The following is a 27,753-nucleotide window of genomic DNA, read 5'->3' as shown; positions in this document are numbered from 1 at the left end:
TATTAAACATATTATAATTATACACCTGGTATAGCGTTAAATTCCACATGCAAATGCATATATAATTTATAGGAATCGGAAACTTTAAAATAATATAGTAAGGATCGGCTTTGAGCGAATATAATTATTAAATAGCATTTCAATTTACGTATAATAATTTCAACGTTCACCGGCGGGGTTAACGAATATAATCCCCGAAGAGCACACCCGTAAGATTACAGTTTGTCGCGCGCACGCTGAATTCTAAAAAGGCGGTGGTGAATGTCGCCACCCTTCACCCCGCACAAGATATACTCCACTGCGGCGATCAAATTTATAAGTGAATCGTTTTTATGACATTTTCCCGACGACGACCTTACAGTATGCATATATATATATATATATATATATAGAAAAGTAGCATAAACATTATTACCATTATTGTTATTATTATTATATTTTAGAAGGAGAAGACGACGTGACTTTTGTTAAAGTATCCCATTGATCTGCACCAAGATCAGCATCATCCACAGCCACCGTCGCATGTTTCTACCTGCCTGCCTACCTTGCCTACCTGGGTGGTTTATTTACACTTTTTTTAACATGTATACCTCTACATATAATATAATATAATAATATATATTTTCCTCGAACCAACGGTTTAATCGGTCGGCTATGTGCCCATGTACGTCCCGCTGTTTCGTGTTATTGGAGCCCCCCATTGAGTTTGGCAACGAACACCACCGGCCCCAGCACCGGCGAGCCCCACGTCATGTATCTATATGCCATCGTTCAGAGAGAAAGAGAGACCAGCAAAGCTGCATTTATTATTATTATTATTATAATACTCTGTGGCACACGACCCATGAATTTTTATACGTCACTAAATACTTTGTATCGGATACACAACGAAGATGACTGCTGGTTATTTCTACATAATGTAATTGTTGTGGTAGGAACAATTTTTTTTTTGGAATTTCTTCTTCACATCGACCCAAACGGTCGCGTTCGTACAAAAAGAACTATAGAGGAACGTCCGTTGTTTGCGTGTGATTGTGCGTGTGCATGCGCGTGCGTGTGAGTTGTGAGCATCGCACTCGTACACAAAAACCTTTTTGTCCCCTATATAGTCGTTGTTCGGCGTGCAGTTCTTTTTTGGTGCAAGACCGTTTCAAAAGTAATTCGACCAAAAAAATAAATTCTTTGGCCAAACAACGGTACTCCTTTTTTTATCGTTTATTTTCCCCCCTCGATATTTGATCCGTCTAAAAATTACATTTACAATACAAGGAATGAATTTCATAAGATTCAAATATTATATTTATTATTATATCATATTATTATTACTTATTCAATACCGTTTAATTTTTTTTGTCCTAGACAAAATAAACCAAAAAAACACTGAAGAAATAAAATTATTAATTTTATTTAAACTAATAATAATTGGAAACAATAGGCGGTAGATTATCTCACAGTCAGCCAGCTGTACTCACGACAAGCTTATACACACACATACGCACGCACAAGCCAGCCACACAACAAAAATGGCCGCGTCGCCTCGGGGTCATTCCACAAACACACACACAAGATAGTCGTAGCTGCTGCATCATCATTTAAGCGCCCATCATCATCATCACGATTGTGTTTAAGGATATTATATATATATATATATATACATACGTATAACACTAACCACATAGCAGTTGTTATTGTTAAATAATATTCTGCATGAGAAGATTGAAATTCCATAGTAAAGCTTACGCTCATGGTGTACAATCAATGTATAATAATATATATAGCCGTATAGGTACAAATTATAAAAAATAAACTAAACAAAAACACTTTGTTCTTTTGATTTTTTAAATTAAGATTTGTTAAACATATTAAAATGATAACAATTTAATAGCAAATTCAAATGCTGCTAATGATTAAATATTTTTCTTATTAAAAAATAACATAATAGGTAGATATTTGCTTTATTTACGGTCGTCTTTTAACATAATTGTCCATAAAAAATAATAACGATAATTATCTTTGTTTTGAGATTAATGTTTTGTTTACATGCATCATTTTGGTTTGACAAAACAACGGTGATAAAATGAAAAACAATGAAAAGAAAAAGGGGTAGAACTTTAAGTGCATAAAATAAAAAGCACCAACTAAATCCTTTTGTTTTCGTTATTATAATAGGTTTAAGTATATATAAGAAATATAAAATAAGAACTTATTTAGTACAAACTGGTGAATAATTAATTTATTAATGAATTTCGATATGATTAAACAAGTACTATCACATTGCTTTAACAAGAACTCAAGACATTCAAGAATATATTACTAGGCATGGTGATTAATAAACATTCGAAAAAAAATAAGGAAAAACGCTAGAATAGTATTATGGTCGTATAATGGCATTAAATAATATATTATATTAAAAATGTGCAGGCAGGTATACAAAAAAATAACAAAAGGCAAGACATTTTTGTCGAAAGGTAAGCAAGCAGCTCTACCTCTATACCTACGCCTTATGTTCGTGTGTGTTTGTATATAATGTCGTATATGCTGCAGTATTCATGTGTGAGTGAGAGAGTGAGTGTGTGTTATGTGCTTCTCTTTCTAATGAATACACGTCATAACAATAGGGTCTCCTCCACTAGGTAAAAATGTTCTTTTCATACAATATAATATAATAGTAGAGCCATTGCATTGTCGGATAGCCTTATATATCATTAAGAATAATATAATATAATATTCAAACCGGTAGGTACAATATAATATATTATAGAGTTCCATTTAGAGAAACGTAGTTTTTATACTTTTCAAGTGGAATATCTTTTAAATTTTATAATATACAATACTTATATAGTACTATGTACCTACATATATATATATTATAATATAATATGTATAAAAGACTTTATATTTTAAAAACATCGATCTACCTACTCTTCATATTATCGTTTAATATTTGTTTTAATGTTGTGTTATGAAGGTTTTCATCTTATAATATATTATAATCATTATAAAAAATAAAAGGTGTCATATCCCCGCTGTTTTTCATTCTGAAATCGCATCCCAAGGGTAACATTTGATGGCAAGGAAAGATGTTGATAGAGGAGGAATAAAACGACAATAATAAAACGAAAAAAAAATACCGACGAAATAAGCTCAAGCGAAACATTATTTTTCCCCTTTAGAAAGTAAAAAATGTGTGATAAGACTTAGTGACTTTAGGGGGAGGTGAAAGTAATTAGATCACAAATTTCAAGAAAAACGTGGTGGTTATTTTCCACCCACCCATTCATGATTTCACGTGACCAGGCCGTCTCTGTCTAATATTCTCATTTAATCCCGCGGGAGACAAGTGACAGGGGTGGCTGGCGTACTAAAAATACTTATCAGTAAATAAAGAAAAAAAAGTGGCTAACATCATCCTATACTGCTGCTGCGAATATCATTATTTTTTTGTTATTACTTTATTTTTTTATTATTATTTTTTTTTTTTTTGTATAACAAAAGCAACAATAACTTACTAATAAGTATTAAATATATAAAACTTTAATAAACCTAATCCGTCAAAATAAATAAAATATATATAAGCCTGAGTTAAAAAATTATAATATTATATGTCTTTTATTGACGCAGCAATTGTAAAAAAATAACTAATGTTATACACCGAACACTTAAACAAGTTCGAAAATTCCAAATATATACAGTGACCATTTTCATTGTTAGACTATACCATATGCAAAAAAGTACATAACATTTTAAATCGAAAAAAGAAGGGAAAAATTGTGACATTTCAGTTTTTCTCGATAAAATGATTTTTCAGTATTACACCAAGTTCTGCATTTAAGTGCAACGAAGACAAAACTTGAAATTATGAAGGCGTCACTCCTGCCGCTTCCTTCGTCGCCATAAACTGGCGGCAATACTAGTATTAAGACAGCAACCGAACTGCAAAGCGAGCAAAGAGAAAACCTTTTAAGAAGATGGGAAAGTTTGTTTTCCCACTGCGGCGTCTAAAAGTTTCCACCACCTTCCTCCTTTTATACCAATATCAAGCAGCAACATGTGAAATACTCTCAAAACCACCCCTTGTCCCTGTTGAAAACAGCCACTAAGATGAGTTTAAGTTAAACCTTTAATATTACATCGAAATTATTTTACGCTTTTCTGCTTTTAGGTAGACAGTGGTACTAGAATTGTTGGTATTTCAACGGTGATGTGTCGGAACATATTAAACGGCTGAATGCTCAACTTCTTAACATAAAATGAAATTTATTTAAATATTAAACAATACAATTCATATAAATTATATGATTGCCATTTAAAATTATTGTTTTTTCCATTTTTTTTTTTTTTGCCAAGAACTCGGCCCAAAGTACAAAAATATTGTTTAAATTAAAAACATAAATGTATAATACTTTATTTATTTTATGCATAATGTTATAAAGGCAATCCGTTTTTTGTTAATTTCTGTATTCCTAAATTAAATTTATCATATAAATCAAAAATATTATTTAGAACTAGATTTATTAATGAATTGTTGCAATAGACTAATTTGTTTAAGTAATAATTATTAATAGTTTTTATAAAAATACAAGATTAAAATATGTAATTTAAAATTGTATTTCGTGTAACCATATTGACTTTATAAATATATAATGTTAATAATTTTATTCATTTGGCCATATAACTGAAGTTAAATAAACTAAAAAATAGTTGGTTATACTAATAATCCAAGCGCATATAAAACAACATAATATTCCATTTTCGAATTTCGTAATTGTTAATTAAAAAATAAAACTATAATATTCAGTCCGACAAAATCTATATTTTAAAACATAATTGAGGCACTTTATTGATAGCGTATTTCTAGTTAATCTCCTCACATATTATCACAGAAATAATATGCTGATCGCTGATGAAGACTGATATAAAAAAACATCTATATTTTAGATTGTACATCGTCAATGATTATCGGAATAAACGGTTATAATAGTATGATAATATTCTGGTTATAGGGATTGTCCCCCCCATTCATATAATAACAACAAGGACACACGCAGGACAAACACTCAAGATGATGGCACTTGAATCACATATGTGTCCAGGCTCAAGTGACATACACGCGTAGGTAAACATGTTACGATACAATAACGTTTCGTAGGGGTTCAAAAACTCCCAAGATACAGGACGAGAACAACTTTGCAGTGGCGCCTCAAATGTTATTTGTATTACTGATAAGTGATATTTCTTACCGGAGAAAAAAAAATAATAATATAAATTAAACATTCGTCACTTACCAGGATCTCCATGGTCGAGACTTTGCTGCGATCCCGGTTGTTGTGACATCGGACCAGGCGTGCCTCCTGAACCGGGAGATCGGTCATCGTTCCCGTGTCCACCGTACGACAGTGAAGACGAAGGTGGTCTCTGAAATAAATCAATGAAATGTGTGCATTAAAGAACGTGTTGTTTTAGTAATAATAAGTAAGAGTTCTCAGAAAAGTATAAATAATCAATAGGTATACACGACACAAATTTTAACTGTGTAATGGAGTAATATGTTTTTCGTAGAAGAAAACCACTAACAAATGTATACAAAAACCGCCACCGTTGCAATATAATATTTAGTTTCACGGTTTCCCATGGGATCAAATACGACGATCTTTCCTTCTTCCTATACTTTTACTACTTAATCGTATGATAGTACTACTACTGCTGCAACTGCCGCCCCAAATGTAACCTTTTTCTGCTTCCCTTACTACATTTCGTAATGTTTCCTCATCGTTGTAGGGAATACCATCCTCTAAGGAATAATATTCTCGTTCCCTCTCTTGCATACCCATGACGTCCTAGTGACCCTAAAATGTCAATAATTCTTCATATTTTTTATTATTATTATTTTTAATATTATTTGATTAAATATTAATAACCGTTACTGCCATTATAGGAATATACCAAATTATAAAATAAAGTAAATTAGAACTAACTTCTTCTTTCCCTTAACCAAAAAATATTTAAAAATACAATATAGTAATTGTATTTAAATTATAGTAAATATTTTTTTACTGTACACACATTGTAACATAATTTATTATCTTATCGCAGACAAATATTTGTTATAATATGTATGAGTGTTTATTGTTTACTAACGACTGACTACTATATAAATGAAACGTTGGGGAAAAGGTATTATAACACCCAAAGCAATCGTCATAAAATAAATAATGATTTTTTTTATTATTATTTACTGAGTACACAGATAAAACAAAAATCCATCCATTTACCTTGCTACTGCTGTTATAAGGATATCCTTTTTACTTTTAATTTTTTTTTTTTTTTTGTCATGATGTTATTTTTTGATAACTCAGTATGGCTACATATTTATTTAATTTTGTTTTTCCATAAGGATTATATACCGGTATTATAATCGCTATGTAGATATAGCGACGTATATCTAGGAAAATTATACGAAATCCGGTTTTCTTCAGTTAGTATTTTTAAGTAACATGTAATGGATTTTGCATGTAAGTACTATTACTCGTGATCTGTGTCGTTATATTAGGTGTCCAGGTAATGTGGGCGCGCGAATGAAAAAAATAACAGCTTGATTCAATGATTATTATGAAACTAGACATAGCTGTCAGTTTTACATTAACTGAGTCAATTATTATAATATATAATAAAATATGTGTAAAGAATACAATTTGAATATTATTTGTCAATAACTACTGATTACATATACGTTTAAAATAATTAATAATATTTTAATATATATACACCTATACATCACATGTTAGTGTTAAACTTCGGAAGGTTTCATCATTTATTGTATAAACAACCATCTTACTCACACTAACGTTTGTTTTTCGGAATAACTTATGGATTTCGCATGCTTGCTGAAACTATTGTCGCCTCCGAGGCATATAAGCGTGTCCAATTATACACTCTTTATATTAAATAATAGCATTATATGCGCATACACAATAACAATACAACTTACCAGTGATTTTCGTTAGTCTATATAGTTAGTGAAGTTAAATGCCATCAGTATACGCGCATGTATAATATATAATTATGTAGTTTTAATTCAACGTATCATGATTCATGATGGCAATACAAGTGGTAGGTATATTAAAGAAATTACGACGGTTGCGTGTTCTTCTTGGCACTTTGTGGTGTGACGTGAAGTAACGACTATGAATAAAGGAGAGAGGAGGGATGAGAATATACCGTAAAGGCGGAAACAGCAATGTGCACACATGTCGATAGATTTTTAACACGCGGGGTGTTCAGCACACCCACAAACCGTAGTATTTCTTGTAACGCCGGCTATATGCGTGTTTCCGTTACATTCTGCCAAATATACATGTTTAATTTTTTTTCAGAAATAACGAGAACCATATATACATTTTTCTTACTATACTCTCTCACTCTCTCTCTTTCTCTTATCTATCTCTTTCGCTCTCACATACATACATACATACATACATACACAAGTAGTTTATCGGAGATTTTTAAGGGTTAGACTAAACGGATTCCCAGGTGTATATTTACTTCCGGCATATTTTAAGTATTATTATGAAGAAAGAATGAATTTGCCATAACTGCCACCAGTGTACCAACGACGAGAATTGTTTATATTTTTTCATTTCACATAGAACGACGACGGTTGAGGTTTGTGAAAAACGAAAGGGTCTATCCCGTAACAACAGTGTAGACTCTGCTTCCGGTCTTTTCATAAGCCCTCCCACACATGCGCTTTAGGCAAATAATGATATATTAAAAATGAAAAACCGCAGAATTATTTTATTTTCGATTGACGACAGGAACTGTAAAAACATATTTCATTTTATATACTACGCTATTGTCTTTGTGCGAGTTGTCGGTTCACTGCAACCATTGTTATAGTTTTTTCGTGTCCATATTTTTTTTTTATTCCATAAACCACTTTTGTTCGAGCAAACTAACACCACTGAAATTGTATTATAATATAATATGAAATTCGTACTTTATATGGAGACAACCGGTTTAAGCAACGGCCCAGACCAATAAACAGCATTTAAATATTTTAAATAAATTTACCTTACTTTATTTTAAGTAGGTAGGTACTTTCACAAAGCTAATGTGAATAGGCAAATTACCAATGGAGTTTTAATTTTTATATTTTACGAACATAATGTATTTGTATAAAAATGATTTTGCTATTGCTCTCATTTCCGTTAATTTCAATAATTAGTATTTACAGAAAGTTCTAAGAAAATTACGTTAAATCATAAATTGTACAAAAATATTGACCCATATAAATGTACTGAATTGTTCAAGGAAAAATGAGTAGGTAAGAGTCAATTTCAATGTTTTTCAAGAAGCGATAATAGTACAAAAAAAATTGTAATAGTTGATGATTAATTAAATAACTACTCCTCACACTCATAAACCCTTAGCCACTCATATTTTCTGAAGAGATACAATATCAGTCGTTTTCTAATATCAATATATTACTCATTGATTCAATCATAAATGTCACTTACAGCTTCTAGCCAAGTATTCTGTCAAAGTTATCCTTACTCGAACACACTGATGCAACTATTATTTATGTTCTATCACTTTTATTTCAATTATATAATTACCTTAAGTATATATATATTTTTATAATAACACTATCACCAATTGTAACAAAAAATAAAGTCAACAAAAACCCACGGTATTTCCTTACCCTTAGACATGTCTTATCAAAATTACTGAGATGAAAAAATAATAAAAACGGCAAGTGTTATAGAACACAATCATGTTTCACTCGTCTTTTACCCTGTTTTATCCTTCGTATCTATACACTTTGACAACTCAATTCTACCGTACACACAACACATATGCAGGTCTCATGGGTATCGCAACTCTGCTACTTATGAAAATTGTATGAGTTCGGTGGTCTGCTGTGCACCGTTAGCTTCTAACTAGACATATATCTATCGTGGTCGCGTAGTTGCAGTATACATTTTTCATGGTCGTTCGGTATTCTGTTTTTTACTCCACGATGGGCGTTTTCTCTTGCCAAATTAATGATTGACACTCGACGCGTATAGTGTGTACGTATAATATAGTATGTACAAACCCGCTATCGTTTCTTCTTTTCGGTTTCTTTTGCAGCTAGTGCTTTTCTATATCTTTCACTAGTGTCACATAATATATGAATTATTTAAAGCCTGCAGTTGTAAAATGTACTCAGTCCGTGATGCGTAATCGAAACAGAGAACAGAAGAGGTGCTGCCTAATAGTTTGATAAACACGTCATGTACTCGCCACGTATCTCTATGTTGTTTTTTCTTTTCCAGTTTTTTACCCGCCGTCTTTCAATGTTTATTCTTCGTGCACCGGGATTTAACTAAATAAATTATAATATCATTTACATGCGTTCTCTTCTTTTAATATCGTTGAATAAACAACACAAAATGTTTTCGACGACGACAAAGTTGTTTTTACCGTCATATAATAATATATTATACATATTATACTTCAAGAGAACCAAAAAAAAAAAAAAAATGCTTGAAACATATAAATATATAATTCATAATATTATTGAAAATATGTCTAAATTAGATTTTGGTATAATTTCTGTATTATTTGCAAGGAATAGTAATTATAATAATAATAATCACGACTAACATTACCGAGTGAAATTTAATATCAAGCGGTGTCATAAACAACAGGAAAAATAATAATAATAAAAATAAAAATCCTCGACAAACACTAGTATGTATATATATATAAACAGAAGTTATAGTCGGTGTATGGGCGGAGGGTTGGCCGGCCGACCGGCGCGTGTCCACCGTCACCGCTGTCAGTCGCAGAACACAGGCAGACACGTCCGTTGCAGACGCACAGCAACCATGGCAGAAATAAATAATAATACAAATAATTCTTTGGCTACATGCGCGCGCGTGCCACGTACATGCTTACTTCCTGCCTCCCCGCGAGAGCAATGTTTTCCCACACACACGCGTACGCGTGCTCACTCGCACAAATACACACAAATATACGAATATCGTCTGCGGAGAGAAGCACGGCATATATATAATACATAACAAAGTTCAACTGCGGTGTTATGTCGAAACGGCTAGTATATGTATATATATATCATATTATATCAGGCGCGTATCCAAGGGGGGGGGGGTTACAGGTGTAGTAACAACCCCCCCCCTCAGCCACGGTATACTATGTTTTATAATGTAAGGCACTTAAACCGGGACCCGACATTAATTATTATTTTTAGACCATTCTATGTCGTTTTATTGTTTACTCGAGACCGAATTCAAAGAACTTCTAAAGACATATTCTTCAGATATTGAAGCTAATGAAATATCTGCAATAGGTGAGTGTGCAATATGGTATCAACAAATAAAAAACAAAAATCATAAATATCCTAAAAATCCTAAAAGTCTAAAAATGCTACTGAAGCCTTCTTTGACTGCAAAGAAGACATATTTCCGAATGTTCATCGACTTTCACAAATATTGATTACTTTACCAGTAACAACTGCAAGCAGTGAAATGTCTTTTTCCTCATTACGACGCTTGACATCATATATGTAAAAAACACAACTGGTGAAAATCGCTTGAATGGCTTAGCAGTTATGAATATTCATCGAGATTTAGCCGTAACCACAGACGAAATAATAGATACTCTTCCCTCAAAAGGTCGACGCATTAAGTTAATTTAAAAATTTTTTATTTTTTTTTATTAATATTAATAATATTACCTATATAAGAGAATTAGAGAACTATTACCTATTCTAAGCTATTAACTATTCACTTGTGAGTTGTGGTTGTAATACGTTTGTACAATAAAGTATAGGTAAAATTAATTATTAATAGTATGTGACTAGTTTTGTCAATTAAGTTTGAATAACATCCCCCCCTTTGAAATTCCTAATTACGCATCTGTATTATATGTATACACAAAACAAGACGCGTCTGTTTCGGTGATCTCGTTTTGCATATTGTTTTGTTTCACCACTACATATCCACGTGCGTTCCAATCCACACACAAAACCCGAAGACTGACGTAGTATATTGTACCTTTACTCATAATTTAATATCAATGCGATGACCTGAAGTTTCTCCCTTCATCAATGAACGCGTAAATATCCACATTACAGTAGTAACAACATTACAACGCCATCGTTCGCAGTTGTTAAGACTCGAGGCGATGGGGATGACAAAAGAAGAAGAATAAATGATAAATCAGAATGTTCCTAATACGATATATATTACATAAGGATGATACGAAGAGCCATGTAGTACCTAATAATATCGAAATCTCAAAAGAGGTAACTACTCGTATTGTTTTTCAAAATGAAATAAAAATAAAAGAAATCACCATATTAACGGGCTGGCGGTGAAGCAGTAGAGAGAAAATATAATCGTCGCATTAAATATATTCGTTTCGTCAGTTTACATGCGCGCGATGCGACAACTGCAAATATCGTATTATTATTAGCACAGCTGCTGCGGCGATGGAATCTATATTGACACGGAGATACAGACCAAGCGAGCGCGCGAACAAATAATGCGCGTCGTTCTGGCGGTTGATTAATATTTCGGCGGCATCGCCTCCGCCACCATAGTCACTCACGCAAGTGTTGTGTTAAACGGTCGTAAATAATATTAACACAGTCGTGGATGGTGAGTGGTGTGACACGTGAAAAAAATCTGAAATAACGAATCGTTGTTTGTTTACCAAGGTGTACTATGTTATTAATTTTGGAATTTGTCTATTTGAGCAATTATAATAATTATCGTTCTTTGTATTTTTCTCTTTTCGTTTGTCAACGCATATTATTTATCGTCAATTCGTATATACAATCGTATCACACATTATAATGTGAACACAGACGCCATCACGTGTTGGTCGCGTACGCGCGGTACATTCGAATCGTTCGAAATCCAAGATCGATTAAACCACACAACCACCTGACCCACGCCACGTCATGGTTGGGTTATATATACATTGATTTTTTTTTTAATCGTTCAATTAGTATACACACATAAAACATATATCGACCAGTTGAGCAATATAATGGGAAACGCCAAATAAGAGATTGATCTCGACCGTATATACAAACATCTGCAGTGCCAGCAACGCATTCCTCTACATTCTTCATTGTTGTATAGATCACACCGCCGGCATAGCGACCAGCTATCACCAGGACCAATATATATAAATACATCAGTTGTATGCTTATATAGCGCGTCGTCGTTTTTCGAATCATCATTGTTTTTAATTGCTACCGATGCGTTGTGCATTTTTTCAACGACCCAGTCTACTACCTGCACATACACATATTAATATACACACTGTTTTCTTTTTAAGTGGTGTCCGCTAACTGTTGGATTTTTTTCATGCACATTTTTTTCATTCGGTATAGTATCACATTTTGCAGAAGTGCGACTGCCGGCGAAACAACTGAAACAATTCTCAACTACATGTCTTTATTTTATTGATGTGACATTGGATTTTTTTCTCTCGTCTCGTCGCTACTTTACACATGAATAATAATAATATGGTTACTGGTGGTATCCGCTCTTCGTTACCTAACACTGCAATTATTATGGTTTTAAAATATACGCGCTTAACAAATCGATTAACGACTTAGACGCCGACGATAGAAGCACTATAATATTAAAACAATATAGAGACTGAGTTACAAAATTTATCATATGCTTGTAATCTGTAATAGTATAACACTTACATATATTTAACACACATTAAATTTTTTAAAACTAAACAATGACATTTGATTTTCATACAACACCGTTGCTGTTGTTGGTCCAAAAATAACGAAAACAACAACCAACAACAATGATAAATAAAAAATAAACTCTAGTATGTGTGCATGTGTGTTTATACATGTGCATGCTAGGGGAGAAAAATAGGCGCTACGACCGATTTCAATATACTATATAACGGCACCAAAAAATAAAAATAAAATAAAATAAAACCGAAAATAAAAAAGAAATAACCGTATGAACGCGGTGCATAATTTAGGGTAAACCCCGCACGGCCGTCACGCCATCGTCATCGTTTTGAGGGGCAGTACACACTATATATATATACAATATACCGAGTAATAAAATATTTAAACCTCTGCAGGTACCTACGTATATAAATATACAACTAACTTTTGGTGAATTGAATTAAAAACTTTGCATTGTCACGAAAAGTGTTAACTGAAAATATTATTACTATATTTTAAAGAATAATAATATAGAATGGCCAAACAGTTGTTTTCAAAAAGTATAAACAATATATAATAGGCCTACATAGGCAAAGGTACCCCGGAACGTAATATCATTATGATGAGTATATAATTTCATATTTATCACGTTACCGCCTGCGCATTGATTATATTCGTTTAACCGAACGTATACAATTTAATGCAGATTACAGTGTGTTCGTGTACTATTTGTAAACGACGACTGCCCTGGCTGCTGTTAAAAAGACATTACACGCGCGCGCGTAGACTCTTTAAACGTTTTTTTACTGCCGATGTTCCTACATATTATTATATTGATGGCATTATATCGTGACGACCTCAGTTTATTGCTTTATTACTATCTATTTTGCACCGGGTTATGTACTTAATTAAATAATCGAGAGAAAATTGTATATTTTACAGTTGGAACGCACACGATAAAAATATGAAGCTACATTACGTTTATATACTTTATAGAGCTTATTATCTCTTCCTAAATATACCTTGTTGTATCATTACAAAATTATATAATATTATATAATAATAAATTATAGTTTAAAAAACAGACTTACATTTCTAAAATCAATACAAATGTCTTGTAAGTTATATATACACACATAATATAATTTTTTAATGACATACTGCTGCAATTAACGTTTCGGGATTCGAATTTAACATCATTATAGAAATATCTCACCGCAACCCTTGATTAAATATTTTTTTATAATTATTATATATATTGTGTGTTAGTGCATGGATACGTATGTATATACTATATACGTATACACATACATAGTGTTGACATATTTAGCAGCTGTTGAATTTTTAAAAATATATACATCACTGTGACCAGATAGCGTGTATGTCAGTCCTATACGATATATACGGTGAGTGTATATACAAAGTCTCGCCTTCGCTCGGTGTTCTTTTTTTGGCATCATCACACCCTTTTCACTAACTATTGGGGGCCTAAAACCGTATGCGCGTGTTAAATATATTTTTCACATAATATATTTTCACACGACGACGATTGCATCAGTATACGTCTCAAGGGCTGCTGCAGTTAACCACATATGTTTCCTACATATTACTTACTGATGTTTTCATTTCTAACATTGAACTCACAAAGTGTATGCGTGTTCAAACTAAAGACAAAAAAATACACATAACTTATTATCTGAATTAAAATTAGAATTTGGGCGACATTTTAGTGTCGTTGTACCTACTACGGATATATAAAATTATGAAACGAAAACACGACACAGATCTGAATAATTTAATTGTAATGGGTAAATAACTAAAATAGAAAAACGAACGGCGATGAAGTGGTTTTCATAAAAACTAAAAATTGACTGATAAATTAAAGTGGTTTCGAGTAAGTACATACTTGAATATGGTGCATCATTTGAACTACATATATAATATGCACGTATTTTATAGATTGTGTGTGAATAAAAGTATATATTATCTATATTTAAATTAATACTTTTAGTATACATTTTATAAGTATAAATATATCAATATTACCACGTTTCATAAATAATACATAATATTAAAAACAAACTTAATAGCACTATTCGGTTTAAGTAATTTTCAAATAATTTGATGATTTATAATATTGGTGTATGAAATAATATATACATATTATATATACATATTCATACTACACTTAAGTATTGATATTGCACTAAATTCTATCAAAAAGAAAAATTAAATACATTAATATTTCAGCATTACATTATGGGACTTAAAATAAAAGTAAATATTAACTTAAGTTAGAATAAAATTATTTTTATGAACAGACTCGACGCCACTACCGGTATACAGGTATAACCGTGACATATTATTAAGGAATAGTATCATGAAAGCACGACGAGCAGCGAAACCCTAGTTGTCCACGTCAAGCACATTCAGTTTACTTTAGGTTAATCGACCGGCAATGGCGATTAACCTAATCGGATTACAGCGGCGGCGACAGTGCATGTGGTATGTAGTGTGCGTGTGTCATGTAGGTGGGCTGGTTGGCGTACTAACTGGCTGGCTAGCCGGACGACGATCGTGCTGCAGCTTGTGTGCCTCCTGCAGTCCATCATGTCGGGACGTGTGGGCAGGGTTGGATTTGATGGTGGCCAGAGAGAAACACAACGATACATACGCGATATACACGTCTAATTACGCGCGGGGGGAAATATACGTTAAGCGTCGCGCTCCCTTTTATCATTAACTATTGACAACATCTATAGCGGCGGCGGCACGACGAGCAATTGAGCAAAGTGAAAAACACCACCGTCTGGCTACAAATCCTATTATGTGTGTGTGTATCGGGGTGGATAGATGTGTGCATTTATTATTATTATTTCACCATACCTCCCCGTTTGCTGTACATTATCTAATTACGTATAGTAACACTGCAGACAACGTTCGTCACCGCATTAAATTACACTAGAGTATTTTGAAACTGTATATCATTAGTATCATATATAGTAGGTATTTTATTTTTATTGTAAGGTATTATTATCACCCAGAAATAAGAACGTTTTATCGCGCCAAAAATACGCGTAGTGTAATTAATATTTCAGCACGAATGTATGCTCCACGTTTTATAAGCGAGTTTACACCGACCTATAGCAATTACGTTGTACAATAATTATAGGTATAACAAGTTAAATAATAGATTTTTAGTGTTTGTTTAAAATTTTAACCAAAAAGTAATTTTGTTTCATTTTTTTTATTGATAATTAGATAGCTATGTTAATTAATTGTTCAGAGCAAAAAAAAAATGGCACGAAATAAAATGTAATCGCAATTGAAATTGTTTTAGTTGTATTATAAATTAATTTCATTTGAAACTTTGGATGCAGTATTAAGTAAGTATGCATAGTATTATATTAGTACATAACGATATTACTTTATTTTTTCCACTTAAACTGCTTTTCTTAAAAAATCATTTTCGGGACAGCGATGTCAAAGTAATTGAAATAATTGAAATAATAGAATTATATTTAGTGGTGATGGCGATATAATGAAATAATTCACTGACAACGACGAATAAAAGCGCCGAGAGCGAGCAGTCACTCAAATGAAAAAAATGACACACGTTGAGTAGGGCGCGCATATAACGAAATTACACCAATATATCAACCACCCTACGAGAGATTCATTTGTCCAAAGTTGGGGCACGAAGATTATCATATTACACAATTCCATGCCATTACCTTTAAGTTATAAATACTTCAAAACGCGTTGGTTAACCGCGCGACTCGTTTCCATCGCAATAGTATGAAACGTACAGCAACCGTCAATAACTGAATGTCCCACACGTTTTTATTAAATCAAATCTAAAATTACCGTACGCTATGTAATATATTATACGATGACAAAAATTGGATTCGATAACGAGACTCTTTAACGGTCCACTGAAACTTGCTGTATATTATGACACCAAGGCGGGTTTAAGCAATCGGTTAAAACTTATAAAAGTTCCAACGTTTATGCGTCTGGACGACGTCGGTCGTCGACAATAATTCTAGCAAGTAAAAAATAAACCTATACAGTCGAATTCATTACTTCGTTATAGCATCATCGTCGTTGATACTTGAACGGACGCGTTTCGTCAACAAACCGCCTCCTAGTCAAGTGCTGTAACAGACACTACTTGAATAAACCGTGATGATCGCGATAACACGCGTACGTGTTTATCATCGTGTATACACACACACACACACACTTATACATTTTATGTGCATTATAAGATATATTATATAATATATACGGTGGTGGGCCGCTGATTTATCTGTACATTAATGCGAGATGAAAATATACGATGTCACATTGTGGCTCATCTCGGAATACACGAGCACGCGTAGCGTTAGTATGGAGCGTTCGTTGGCATTCGGTTTCACGGAAATATCTCCTCTCTAGTCAGTAGTGTCTATGGGTACTGTTCGTTCATTTGGCGGTTCAAAAACCCAAATAGCCATGTCCCGCCGCCGCTGCCGCCACCCCGCGCACATGTACGACGGATGAATATATAAATAGCGTTCCGTGTGTCTTTGTCTAAAAACTAACTATAGTCATACGCGAGTAGGTTCATACTCAAGGCGCGCAAAATTATGTGTATATAGCACTGGTACACACATCAAACACATCACTATGGTATAATATCATGCAGCTGGTGATATAATTATAAAAATATATATTATATACTAGCACGAGTATCCAGAATAATTTTTCTAAAAAAAATATTAATATCTACTAGAAAACGTTAAATAGTTATGCATGATAATTATATACAATAATACGATAAAAAAATGGTTTTAGAAATTATATCTAAGCATGTATATACAGCGACTTTATAACCAGCTCTGAAGGAATGGAATTTATGATTAATTATAATAATATAATATTTCTAATCAGCTGTTAAAATATATATTATATATTATAATTTACAATTTTTTTTCAATTTAACATAATACTTGTTTAAAATTCAATGCGGCGAATATAATTTGTTGTCTTTTCGAAAATATTCTAGGATTTCATATCAATACTGCAAAAGACAAGAGCCCTCTCTGTCGATAGGCCTCGGTAAAATGCTAGCCCTTTTTAATAACAATTTCGTTAGCCCACCGTATATAATAATATAATACCTACGACATTGAGATCCTACCCACGACGCTGGCGTTTTTTTATGCCCGTGTAAACTAGTCTGACGATTGCGAACCAGAAAGACAGCAGACAGAAAACACAATGATGTACCACGTGTGTAAGCCGAATAATAATAATAATAATAAAAAAACCGATTTCCCCCTGTCGACGTCGTCATTATTACTATTATTGTAGTAGTGAAGCAGTAGTATACCCTCGTCGGTTTGCCGAATGGTGAAGGGGCGCGAAGGGGATGGATATATACGCGTATGTATGGTGTGACGGTGGTGGTGGTGGTGTGAATGATGGTCGCCCGTCGAATTGACACCAATTACCAGCAGCGGCAGTAAAAACCCATCTCCTGAGCCACCACTGACGACGAGGAGTTTTTCGCTCGCACCCCAAAAAAAAAACGTATACACACGAGTGGAAGGGGGGCGCGGACGGGGGCCTCGGCCGGTATAATACACGTAGTGTGTATATAATACAGAAGCCACGGCCGCACCCGGTGTGTATACATATACATATATACTGGTGGTGTTACAATGCTCTCAAACGCGCGCAAATTCTCAACTTTTTTTATATTATTATTATTCCGTTTCACGCGCAACTCTGCACCCTCCTAACCCACCCTCAGCAAGCATGTGTAAGTATATATGCCTATTATTGTATTTGTTATAACCCAGTGACTATACATGTACATGTGTGTTTGTGTGTGTGTGTGCATGTGTGAGCGTGGTGGTCCCCCTATATATGCGTTATTACATATAGTAATAGTAACACATCGGTCCTCCCAACAACAAAAACGTGGCGGTTCTACATATAGGTACCGTGCAGTGACACGAGGAGAACGCGTCGGCGACGGCTGCATATAATATTATTACATATATTATATATACGTGTTAATACGCGTTAAACATTGTCGCCAATACCAACAAAAAAAAAGCGGCGAAATCAATTTTACTATTTATAAACGTATCTGCTGCATTCAAATACATAATAATCATTGCAAACGTTTTGTTACGAGCAATTCTAAGAAGATAATATATGTGTTAGGTAAGTATTAATATTTTTAATCAATGAACCTAGTACTAAAAGACCTAAAAACAGATCTGTATAGATTCAAGATCCCCCACTATCAACTGCGGCCTGTAGTAATCGATGCAACATAATAGCAGTAGGTACCGACATGGGTGACCCATATTATTTCTCTTAAAACGGGTACGAATATATAGTACCGATATCAAACCTATTATATACTATTATCAAATGATTTATGTACTCACAACGTCTGGCGTACTCGCCCCGTCTGTGTGTGATGTTGAATCCGCGTTACTACGTCCGTCGTTATTGCCGTTCGTAGCGCCCCCTAGACCGCCCAAGCCTCCAAGTTCAGACATGGACTTTCCACCACCTCCACCAGCTGCTGCTGCGGACGCTGACGACGACGAATCCCGTTCGTCGATTACGAGATCAATTGGCATTTTTCCCTTCAAGCAACTGATATAACGATGACAAAAGTTGTCACACAGTTCATGAACCTGTCAGAAAAAATTATATTTATAAACGTATACTAGTATATTATAAAAATACGTATATCTTCTATTATTATTATTCACTAGTACGTGTACCGTTATCGTAATAATATTTCGCACGATATTGCGACAGCGGGCAGGCATACACACGCACACATATGTATACGTGACGAAGGGCCGTTAGTTACGGAGGATTATGAAGAATTTTCCAAAAAAAAATAAAATAAAATAAAATAAGAAACACATGTGTATGATGGTGTAATGTTACCACGGCCGTTGCAGATCGGTCACATTTCATGGTTAGACCACACCGTCATATATAAGACGAGTAATATTATTATGTTATAATAATATATATATATATAAATAGGTATAGAGAATACGTTACACGTATGTATAAAAAAAAAATAATAATAAAATAGTTGACTATCGTCATTATCGGTGCAAAAACCTCAAAAATATTTATCATAGAACTCATTGTAGTCTTTTTTTTACTGAAATCATAGATATGTACGATGTACAAACTACATTAGATTTTTTTAAACGCTCATAAATTATACTTACAACTACTCTAATTTATTGTACGTTATACGTTCATATTTATTCTAATTAAATACTTACTTTTTCCAACTCCAATAGATGAAACCGTAACACCTGAATTGCTTGCACCATCTGTAAAAAAGACATATTTAATGATTTATTAGTCGTTAAACATTTTTTTTACACTTATAATAAATCACGCCCAGTAGTAACACTAGTTACGTAATAGTAGTAGTTATAGTAGTAGTTCTATATAGTTCCTATAATAGTTGAAATAGTAGAAGTTGTAGAGTGTAGTATACTAGTATATAGACATATCGAGGTAGGTGTAAGTAACTAGTACTACCTAGTAGTAGTAACATAGTAATTAGTAATAATAAAGAAGTGTACAATAAATAGTTTTAAAATTTGAGATGATTTTAAATTTATTTATAAATTTTTGTAGCTTATTTCACCATTTAACACGATAACAAGAATGACTAGTTTTTTTCTGCATTATAATATAACTAATTTATACGAATATATATATATATATATACATATACATATAATATTTATACATAAGAGGCTAAATAATAGTTAATATTTTTTCATTTAATTTTTAGTAAATATTAAACTATCACTATCCGTAAAAAGGTAATGATGACGAACATGACTTCATAGGTATATGAGACCTGCCGTATAGAGTAACACACTAACACACACGCACGCACACACACACACACACTCTTACCACCAAGAGACTATAATTCATATCGCCGTCGCTGTTGCCGTCCTCCTCCTTACTACTCTTGTTACAAATTGAAACGTTATTTTTGATTTATATGTAGTGTACGTCATGTTGGTCGTTTTTTATTTAATCCGCGATTATATCGACGCATGGTTTGGCGTTCGGTAGTTATAATTAATTAACGTTATCGTCGATTCTTGCGTGTAGAAGATGTTTAATGACTGATGCTTTTGTACGTATTGTTAATAATTAAATTATATATCCATTTATAAAATTTTTTTATGAAATTAATAAAAAATAAAATATGCACAAATGCTTAACTATATGTATATAGTAGTGGAAATGGAGGTCAAACAGTTAAAATAGTTTTTCATTAAACAATTTTGATTGTGTATTATTATGTACTATAATATTTATAAAGAAATATATGTTATAGGTCCACCTGAATAATATACATACTATATTATAGTAGAAATACGCTATACTACAATTTGTAATAATTACGATAAACCTGAATATTAAATAATAAAATGTAGTTGATCACTAGTTTTTAGGAATTAATAAATATTTTAATAACCTAATAAGTTTTAACGATACAAATCTATTAGTACTATTACAATAATAAACAAATGAACAACAAAAACAAACATAAGTATGGTTATAACAACATTTTATGAAAAATGGTTAAAGTATTTAAATTATTAAGGCGAGAAGATTTATTCATTAAAAAATATAATAATTAATAATATAATCATAATTAAAACGTGTACCTATGTCATTCTCGTTTTGATTCAAATGCAAGAAAAATCAGAAGAACCCCATATATAAATATATATATTACATGTATATGTATGTATATAATTTATTATTATTATATATAAGTATATATATATATATATATATATTAGTATATGTTCACCAGACTCCCATTGTCCAGGTAAACCGGTTTACAATCGCTGCCACATATTTTTTAATTATAAGCTATTTGTGAGCACCGCTGCCACTTTGCCCTTTGGGACTCTCGTGAGTTGGAGACCATATTTTATTTTATTTTTATATTTATTAATATTATACAGTGTATTAAAAACGTGAAAATGGCGGCGAACAATCATAATAATGCAATGGAAAAAGAATTGACGGAAAAAACTATAATAACGTACTTATACGATATTATATATGAGTATTATAATATATAGTAAGTATATTAAATACAACACGACGCTGTTGGTCTAAAATTAAAAACTCTATTAATAATACGTTTAATTGATCGAATGCCAACAAAATGATGATGGTACATTTATAATAACGAACCGTAGCCAACAACTATACACTATACAACTACCTACTAACCGTAGCGTGTGTGTGTTGTGTGTGATTTTATATTATAAGCTTTGTGCATCGGAGGGATATACATAACATCATTTCATTTCATTTTTTTTTCACTTCTTGGAAAGAGAGTCGGCGAACACCTTCCACGAATTCGACACACCCTCTACTACAGGTCGGTCTGTCGACTATAGCTGTTACAATATACGTACCCTCGTCGTCGACGGCGGCGATGACGACGACGACGACGACAACAGCGTGGACGACGTATGGTGTTGGAATGTGTAAAAATGTGGAAGAAAAAACACACACACACACGAGCGTGCGACACACACACTAACTCAGAGAGGCCAACAACACATAAGGTCAACAGGATTCCATTTTCCACTCTTCTGCGTTGTGCTATAGCGATGATGATGATGGCGCATATGTTGTGTGCTGCTTTTATATAAGTTGTTGTCCCCCGCAGAGAAACATAATATATGTGTATAAGATATATATATATATATATATATATATTCAATAATAATTATAATTATATATATAATATATAATATAAGTTTACACGGGAGAAATATTTATATATTATATTAATATTGCATTATTTGTTATGTTGTCTTTGGCCGTAGTTATTTTTTTTTTAATTTCGTGGCGTATGAGAAATATGGCCGTTGTCCGTTCAATTTTATGTAACTGTAGAGATACGAGTAAACGATACTACCGCAACATCCTGTTTAAGTAGTATTTTCACGGATCACGATGTCACAATAATCACGGTCCAACAGTTCTCTGGCCTGTAGTATGCACTATATAGATGTACCACTCTCTCTCTATATATATATATATATTGGCACCTTAAGTAATTGTTATAGTTTCTGGTCAGTTAGGTTTCTGTTTTGGTGCTGTTTTTAGACACACATCGTGTGCGCTGCAACAATTTCCTAATTTTTAGCAGCATCATATAGGATAGCTAACACCATCCATAATGACGTCTTCTATCTCACCTCAATGTCATGCGCTATATAATATTATAATCATTGACGGCAACGTCGACAGTGCAGGTAATACTCAATTTCCTTCGAGTTTATAGTTACGCCTCATTGCAATTGATCTTTATTTTTTCATCACCAAATTGATCACTAGGGGGTTTTTATGGAATTAAATAATAGTAATAAGTATTACGTCTGTATATAATATTATAGTGGAGAACGCGACACGCGTTTTCTCTCTTACTTGAATTGCAGTAAGCAGACAGAGATGACAAACATTAACGAGCTGTATTTGTTGTATATATACAAGTATTTTACTAACTCTGATATATCGTTCACTTGACCGTACAAACGATATGACAGAGACAAACATAATATAGTAGCAATAGCCAATCAGTTTAAGTATATTATATATATACTAATATTTCCAGCAATCACACTTATATATGTATTGATCTCCATTCAATATTAAATTTCTTAAAAAATCTTAAGGGCCACAAAACACGATTAATTATTGTATCGATATAATACTTTATTGCGACTGCTTTATTGCAACCGAATATTGATTATATTGAATGCGTATTCAATATTTTAAAATATACTTTTAAAAAAACACTTTGATATTTATTGACAAATTATTAATACAATAAAATGTATTGTGTAGGGCCTTTCATAACTATGCTAAGTGTCTAGGTATTTTACATTTTAAAAACGAAGTACAAATTTGTTTTGTAAAAATAATATTATATCCTTACCAATGAGTCGACTTCAGCATCAGCCATATAGAACGGTTTCTCTTGACGTATCTAAAACACAATACCATAAATTGTTATTAATTTTCATATATTAAAAAAATGTAATATTCGTACATTATTATGATTCGTTTTTGTAGTAATTTTTCTATGAGTAGGTGGTATTCGAATATAATATATTGTTAACGGTGCCGCCGCTGTCACACATTGGTTATTTTATGGATTGGTTGTTAAAAAGAACAGCAGGTAATATAAGGCTCGACCGTAAGTCGTTTTTCAAATTTATTTCATGATTTTTTTTTCTTGCATTTTTCGATTTAGCCGTAGCAATAAGCAACAACAATGTAACTGCGCGGATACGATTTTGTAGTCAGCCTTCCAGTCGATCGGTTGGTCGGCGGGTGAGCGCGGGACGTGGTGGCAGTGGTTTTACGATGCAATTAAACCCGTCGTGGCCGCGGCCGTTGTTGGGGCGCGCGCGCATATTTTTCGCGTCTGTCTATAAATATACATATACATATATATATATATATATACATCTTCAAAATATATAAAATATGTACGTGTATGAATACGCACGCCGATGTACGTATAGACAGCTTAGTGCTTACATGCGTAATCTTCGTTTTTTATTTAATTTTATTATGTTTGTCAAATTTTTTATTGTTTTATATTATAGTAAAAAGCGAGTATTTAGAATTCTTTAACATATTTCAATCCGGATGATCTTGAGTAATTAATTAACATAATAATATATTTAAAACAATTACGGTATTTATATTATACTATATATATTTATGTAGGTAGGTTTATATTACATAATATAATATACTGTTGCATGATTAGGCTAATGAAATGGATCTATAAATCGTATAATAATAAAAATAGTAATAATGAAATAAGTATATATATATATATATATATGTAAGTATAAAACTGGGGTGTTTAAGTAGCAATAACAATAAAAATAATAACACTATAGGGGTAGAAAGAGCAGCATGTGACTGCCGCGGTTACGAGCCGTTTACATTTAGATGCAGCCGTGGCTACCACAAAAGCAATGAAACTGTGAAACGTCATTTATTTTATTAACGCAAGTAACATGCAGCTATTTCAACAGATCAATTTAAGAATAATAATTTAATGTGATATTTTTCAACATATACCTATATACAATAAAAATATAATTGTTTAAAGTATATATGAAACAAATTTATTCACATTGATTTAATACTAAAACGTCCAAAAATTTAATGAATTGTTATATTATAATGCATAACCTAAATATGTACATTGTTTAAAATATATACATCAGTTTCTTTATTTATGAAATGACCAGATACCTCAAGTCCTCGCATTATAGTAGAGATTTTTGATTATATTTAAAATATAATATTCATTACTTCCTAAATTATAATTAATTTCTGCAAACTAGTAATATATCTGGAAGCTTTTTTGAAATATATTTATAAATATTACAAATCCTCAACCCTCAATTAAACAAAGTCATAAGTTGTTTAACACATAAGATGAACGTGTGAATATTTAAATTATATTGTAATGTCGTTGTAAATTTGAAAGACATGAACACAAAATACATTTACGACACTTTATTTGGAGTTATTTACCTCTTTTTGTATAATTATTAGTTTCTTCGATAACGCCAATGAATTACAAATAATATTCTAATAACGCTAGGTATATAAAATTTATTTTTACACAAAAATAACTTAATTTTAATCGCTTGAAGCTGCGTATAATTACTTTTTTTTAAACAATAATTCATTGTTGTAATGCCCTACGCCTGTAAGCGTCAAAGTATATTACACAAAAAACTACAGTACACAGACAAATTGAATTTAAAAAGAACTGAAAATCTTCAGAAATATAAACAAAAAATACATAACAAGGAATTTAACTATATTTATTATTATTATTATCATTCTTATAACGTTATATTACATCACCAACCTTTAAATACATTTTAATACATTGTAAAATAAATACATTATATTATATTACACTCAATAACGACTGTTGTTGTCCCGCAACGACCGTGGGACGTTATGAAGAAATATGTTAAGGTGGCCTAATGGATTTTTTCTCTGATACGGTACACACAATGTACTTTTGGTTTTTTTTATCCCCAGGATCTTATTATATTACTACAGCTTAAAAAAATTCTAAGATATACGACAACTACAGAATTAACGACGTAAAGTAATAAAAAAAACCCATAGTATTATTGGCAAAAACGATGGAAACTAAAATACACAAAAGAAATATGTGCAAACATAACAGTCAATATAATAAAAAGATAATTTTTTTTCATCATTAACTCAATTTAAATATGAATAAGAGTAAAATTATTTAAGTAGTATAATTTAAGAACATTTAAATTAATTAAATTATAATGGCATGCACAATTTAAATAAAAATTAAAATATTATATTATACATTATAATATAAAAGTAGATATCACACACAGTACATTTTACAACACTCTATAAACACTAAGGAAGTAAATAAAAATTCATAACGTCTATAGCCACCCTAATATGTTTATTAAAAAAAAAAAGGATTAACAGCATACTAAATATGGATAGACAATAAACAATGATCGCTAATACTAAAATAAAAATAATAAACAATATATAATATAACGATTATCGATATTGGTATTATATTATACATATAGTATTTATACGTGTATTTACAATTGTCATCGTATGCGAATATAATTTAGTTGATATGTATGATTTTTTTTTATCGCTCTTTGGCTCGAATTCATAACTGAGAATATAGTTATTGAAAAGCTGCTAAACACGGGTTGAATTGATTTTTTTAATAATATAATAACCAGTTTCTAATGTACAAGTACAACTAAAACCACATTTTACACAAATGCACTTTTTAGTTTTTTTTATAAAAATTATATCACAAACACTAATCGTTTTAAACCTATACAAGTGTTATACTTAGTGATTTGTACGCTGTACTTTATTAAACTCAATCATAAAGCTGAAATAAGAGAAACATTATAAATTATAATAATTACAAACTTTTAGAAAAAACTTTAATTTTACTACCTCAGAATTTTTATCAAAAAAATAAAAATATTATTTGGACTAAATAGTTATCAAAGTACAACAGAACATTTATTTGAACTCGGTAATTACTTTTTGAAAAATAATGATGTAGGTATGTATAGAGGGTGATTTTTTTATCGAAGAACACTCATTATATGGATATATGGATTGAGATTTTGTTATCTAGCGATAAACTTTATAGTTCTAAAAATCGTATTAATGAGTTGTACAGAACAAAATATCCACAATCTATTTCATTATTTTTTACTAAATGGACAATAAACACAGGTACTAATGGATATTTAATATAAACATATTAGACTACATTAATGGCTTTTAAAAAATGATTATAATATGAACAGGTTAAAAATAAGAAATAAATGTATTAATATCAGCATTGTTCATTACATATGCAATTAATCATAAATAGAAATTAATACCTAATAATGGAATATCATAATATATAGGTATGTATAATATCTAGGTATTTAACATTTTGAATATCTATAAAAAAATATTTATAGTACACTATATTTTAAGTTTTATTGTAGCAAGCCGAGTTCACCAACATCACTTAGTCGATTTATAAAGGAATGTTATTTTGTCACATTTTAAATAATGTAATTATCTTATACCTATCTACAATAGGTATATTGTAATTCATTATTATTAAGCAAATTTGTTAAAATAATTATTTTTCCTACGCACTGTACACAATTAAGAGATAATTAATACATTAACGCCCATTTGGAAATAATATAGTTTTAATATTTTCATAGTATCTGCTTTGTCTGCAACAACGATAACGGTGAACGCCCCATTATAATTCGAACAAACATGCCATCGTGATTTTTAAACGAACCATCGTCGATCAATAGAAATAGTAAAAATAGTAAAAAATAAATTTATTT

At 31.7% G+C, this 27,753-nt stretch overlaps 1 protein-coding gene across 3 annotated transcripts in view; it reads right to left on the bottom strand.

Annotated features, from left to right (window-relative positions):
* The window catches only part of hth (Meis homeobox homothorax), a 101,708-nt gene that overhangs the window by 61,686 nt on the left and 12,269 nt on the right, over positions 1-27,753 (bottom strand). For all 3 annotated transcript variants that reach the window (XM_015511417.2, XM_015511416.2, XM_015511419.2), the window contains exons 4-7: positions 23,757-23,807; positions 20,038-20,088; positions 19,168-19,422; positions 5,286-5,415 (exon numbers count right to left, since the gene is read on the bottom strand). In XM_015511417.2, coding sequence (XP_015366903.2) covers positions 5,286-5,415; positions 19,168-19,422; positions 20,038-20,088; positions 23,757-23,807 — 487 coding nt within the window. The remainder of the gene's footprint in view (positions 1-5,285; positions 5,416-19,167; positions 19,423-20,037; positions 20,089-23,756; positions 23,808-27,753) is intronic.

This window comes from Diuraphis noxia, unplaced genomic scaffold (genome assembly GCF_037042655.1).
Source record: "Diuraphis noxia isolate RWA-SAM2 unplaced genomic scaffold, SU_Dnox_SAM2 contig0001, whole genome shotgun sequence".
In the NCBI taxonomy this organism is placed as follows: Eukaryota; Metazoa; Arthropoda; class Insecta; order Hemiptera; family Aphididae; genus Diuraphis; species Diuraphis noxia.
The sequence above is the reverse complement of the archived record's forward strand: the minus strand, read 5'-3'. Positions and strand labels throughout refer to the sequence as shown.